At 41.1% G+C, this 4,542-nt stretch overlaps 1 protein-coding gene across 1 annotated transcript; it reads right to left on the bottom strand.

Annotated features, from left to right (window-relative positions):
* Window positions 1–383: 383 nt before the first annotated feature.
* Window positions 384–824, bottom strand: LOC114501890 (polyadenylate-binding protein 2-like). Its single transcript, XM_036031510.1, has one exon. The coding sequence runs from the start codon at window positions 822–824 to the stop codon at window positions 423–425; it is 402 nt and encodes a 133-aa protein (XP_035887403.1). The 3' UTR covers window positions 384–422.
* Window positions 825–4,542: the final 3,718 nt, after the last annotated feature.

A 4,542-nucleotide genomic window follows, 5' to 3' on the forward strand; every position in this document is an offset into this window, starting at 1 on the left:
CCCTGGGCCTTCCCCTACTCCCTAAAGCAGGTCTCTCCTCAGCAGTTAGTTATGGGATTCTCACAGTATATCTCCCCCCTCCCCCATCAAGGTCATCTTCTGTTTTTCTGTTTTTTCCTTCTTTTCCTCTTATTTTCCTCTCTCCTCCTAATACACACTTTTTTTTTTTTTTTTTTTTTTTTAGTAAGGGGAATACCATGAAATCACTGTGGCCCGGCCCCTGTAAACCCGACCCTGGGGCTTGCTCTTAAAACCACTGTGGAAATGAGATCGGGAACTGTTGTAGTTAGTGGTCCCAGCACGGTATCAGGTTTGTGGGAAACCTTGGTCTGTTGGGCCGATGCCTGGTCTGTTGGTTTGTTTTGGGATCACCTCGATCTCTCTTCCTCTAAACAGGGACTCATCTAAAGCCTGGGAAGTCCTCACTGACTGTTTGAGAACTCTGTATATGCAAACCCTTTGGGACGGCCACTAAATTTGTCACAAAATATGGTAACTCGGTTAACTGAACCACAGCCATGAAAGTGTGCTTCCAGCTCTTCCGCCGTTGCACCGTAGTCCACGTTGCCAACACAGATGGAAGGGGCATCCGCTTCCGTCTGCTCCTCAGTGGATGTGATCACTGGGCCAGCATTGCCTGGAGGTGGACTCATAGTCATCTGCTTCTCTACCTCGTTCTGTAGCTCCTTTAGCTTTTCTGCTTCTTCCTCCGTTTCCCTGACTCGAGCTTTGAAAGCTTCCAGCTCCTTCTGTAGAACAACACTAGACACCCATGATGCCTGAATCAACCCGTCTGGGCCTCTGCAGACGGTCGAGGATCTCATTTCCCTTTTTTGACTAAAAAAGTATAGAAACTAAACTACCTCTTCCTCGTTATCTTGCCTTTTTCCTCAAGCATCATACTGATCAAAACACATTCATCGAGTTCTACTGATTCAATGATCTGATTACCGATTTCACTAAATTATTCACCAAATATTTTTCACCAAACTCCCAAACATATACGATTGTATAGCTTCATTTCCAAATTCTATATTAAGAATAAGTCATATAAATATTAACTCTCCCACTTTGGATATATTCTAGAAACCAAATACAATGAAATAAAGTTTCCTGTCTAGTTAATGTTATGTATTATCTACAATAATTTCGAGAGCCTGGAAGTGTGCTTTCATATCAGTAATGATGGCGCACTGAGCTATGTACGCCACAAGGAAGGATATCAACATGAAAATAAAAGAGTTTGGGCTGAATGTGCATCCACATACTGCTTTAATCACTGTGTTGGTGAGGAACAATATGCTACTTGACCTTGATTCTACACTTAAGGAGATCATGACAATGAAATTTGTAAGAGAGCGGGAGTCTGGGAGAGCCAACGTGCCCCACACCAGGAAGGCCATAGTCATTGCAAGGCACGGAGTGCTCAGCCACTCAGGACTTACAGGCAGACAGAAAACCTCAGACTCATCTTCTGTTTTTGTTTTTTAAGATTTTATTTATTTCTTTTTAGAGACACGGGAAGTGAGGGAAAAAGAAAGAGAGAGAAACATCAATGTGTGACTGCCTCTCAAGTGCCCCCTACTGGGGATCCGGCCTGCAACCCAGGCATGTGCCCTCACTTGGAATTGAACCAGCAACCCTTTGGTTCACAGGCTGGCACTCAATCCACTGAGCCACACCAGCCAGAGCTAGTCTTCTGTTTTTGAAGCAAAAAATGTTTATTTTTTTAATTTTATGAGCTTCAACTAAAGAGTGTATGTTTTTTTTAAATGGGCAGTTGGTGCTACTCACCTGCTTAACAGTTTAAACAGCCCAAGGATCTTAACCAATTTGACTTGTCCTGACTGATTTTCTACCCTGAGTCATGCTCACTGGTAGGTGGGTTCAGGGGTTGAGATGCAGGCTGCAAAAACATGCAACAGCAAACTGGGATGGATCTAGGCATTTGCCAGGAGTGCTAACTTAGAAAGAAGACTGTGCCATCTTGAATTTGTTCTAGAACTAGAGAGTGAGGGTTGAAGAACCATATGATAACTCATAACGTATTTTTTGGTATTTTTCTGTATGTTTTTATTTTGAAATAATTTCAAACATTACAGAAAATAGAGAGAGAGGAGAGAGAGAGAATTCCAACCTGACAGACAGAGAAAAATGGATTCCTAATCTGATCTATGGTTGCTTTTTGCCTTGGATATCTTTACATTCAACTACAATTTTTACATGTGGTTTATAAATGTGCCCCACACTATGCCATGTATTTACATCTCTGATATATACAGAAAATCATCTATTTCTGAGGAAGGACTGATGCTCAGTTATTGATCTCAGGCCAATCTTCAGATAAAAGTTCATTGACTTTTCAGAGTGCTGGAAATGGTGTGGGTGAGAATTGCTCAGTAGTTTCAGGGCTCCCATTTGATCATAATATCTAGCAGATCACATCGTGCTGCCAGTCCCAGTGATCTGGAGCAGAGTTTAGGTCATTGACTTTAGCAGAGATAACAGTAGAAATGAACCGAGACATTAAGAAACACCCACTGGATATAAAACCTGATGTACAGCTCAAGCTATTGGGAGATTCCTTTGTATGTCACCTGCTTCACAGATAGCAGCTTTTATAACTATTCATTATAAAAGTTAAAATAGATCTTTTACGAATGTTTTCTAAATATGGTGATCCACCAAAATCTTAACCTGCAAGAACTATTATGTATCCTACGTATGTAGAGGGTTTGAGATAGTATGTTATGTTAACTATGAGGTTTAGAAATATTGTAAGCTTGCTACCAATCTATTTGGGGCCATTAAGGTTTTACATTTTTTAGTGCATTTGAAACATTTTTAATAAGGGCTGTGATTTTTTTTTCAGGATTTAAATTTTTTTTAATTTGGAGTAATCTCAAACTTACAAAAAATTGCAAGAATAGTACACAGCATTTCCATATATACTTTACCTAGCTTTACTGACTGATATTTTACCACAGTAGTTTCTATTTTATATAGCTTTATTTATTTACTTAGATTTTATTTATTTATTTTTATAGAGGTAAAGGGAGGGAGAAAGAGAGAGAGAGAGAAACATCAATGTGTGGTTGCAATGTGTGGTTTCATGTGGCCCCCACTGAGGACCTGGCCTGCAACCCAGGCATGTGCCCTGCCTGGGAATTGAACCTGCGATGCTTTGGTTCACAGCCCACGCTCAATCCACTGGGCTACGCCAGCCAGGGCTATATAGTTTTATTTTTAAGTATAAAATTATAGTGTCGCAGGTTCGATTCCCAGTCAGGGTACATGCCTGAGTTGCAGGCCATAACACCCAGCAACCGCACATTGATGTTTCTCTCTCTCTATCTCCCTTCCTTCCCTCTCGAAAAATAAATAAATAAATCTTTTAAAAAAAAGAACATACTATCTCTGGAAAAAAGTATAAAATTATTACATGCTTATTGGAATAAATTAGAAAAAATACATAATAGAAAAAACAATATAGGTACCACCCATAATCCATATGAAAAGATAACCATTATTAACATTTCTTTTATTCACAGACTAAATTTTTAATTATTAACTGCTTAATTAATGTATTTACTTATTTGGTATCGATTGGTATTTCATTCCAAGTCTAGGACTAGCAGGAGTCAAGTGCGATGTCTCGGGCACAAAGTATAGGGGACACTCATTCTCAGGGTTCTGTCTCCCATTCAAGTACCAACCAGGCCCGACCCTGCTCAGCTCCCAAAACCAGATGAGCCCTGGCGCATTCAGGGTGGCATGACCCTAGACTCAGGGTCCTGTAGAGTCAACATTTATGTGACTGTGAGAGTGACTACTTCCTCAAATTCCGTGCTGCAGGCACCTCACTTGCCTCGCTCTATTTCTTGCTCTGTTTCTTGGTGGTGTTGTTTTTTCCCCCATTTCTTCCTGCTTCCACTCTTCTCTCCCTATTTCAAGCTATGACAGCAGAAAGAAAACAGAATGCCTTTTCCTTACTTGGTAGTTTCAAAATCCTTAAGGAATGGAAATGGCCCAAAATATAGACAACGTTTGGGAGGGAAAGAATGGAGTAATAGCCCACTCCTGTCTTGTTTCTAAATATGATTCTACAAGTACAGGGAAAGGGGAGAGGAAAGGGAAACAGGGCAATGATGGAAGTTTAAATAGAGATGAGAACCTGGCACCTTGCTGACCCCTGGGTAGATCCTGGGGACCGACCTCCCAGAGTGCACCACATTCCAGCGCAGTCATGGAGGAGCACAAGGAGCAGTAAGGCCTAAAGTTGTCTTGAGGAGAGAAATGAGGGATGACTCAGCAGGGCACTGCCCAGGTCTGATAGCCCAGGTACCAGACATCTAGATGATGTCTGGTGAGGACCAGGAGTCCTACTAAATTCTCCAAAGGAAAGAGGGCTAGTAAGGGGAAATGCTACCTTGGTGGAATGGAGGCCAAAAAAGGATGTAATTTTTTTTGCATATCTGAACATGCTCCCATTGGTACCCATTACACAAGCACAGAATGACACAGACCCACATCATATCATAT

The sequence above is a fragment of the Phyllostomus discolor genome, chromosome 7 (assembly GCF_004126475.2).
Source record: "Phyllostomus discolor isolate MPI-MPIP mPhyDis1 chromosome 7, mPhyDis1.pri.v3, whole genome shotgun sequence".
In the NCBI taxonomy this organism is placed as follows: domain Eukaryota; kingdom Metazoa; phylum Chordata; class Mammalia; order Chiroptera; family Phyllostomidae; genus Phyllostomus; species Phyllostomus discolor.

Excerpts from the sequence above, each read along its gene's own strand:
- LOC114501890 (XM_036031510.1), bottom strand. The coding sequence starts at position 824 with ATGAGATCCTCGACCGTCTGCAGAGGCCCAGACGGGTTGATTCAGGCA.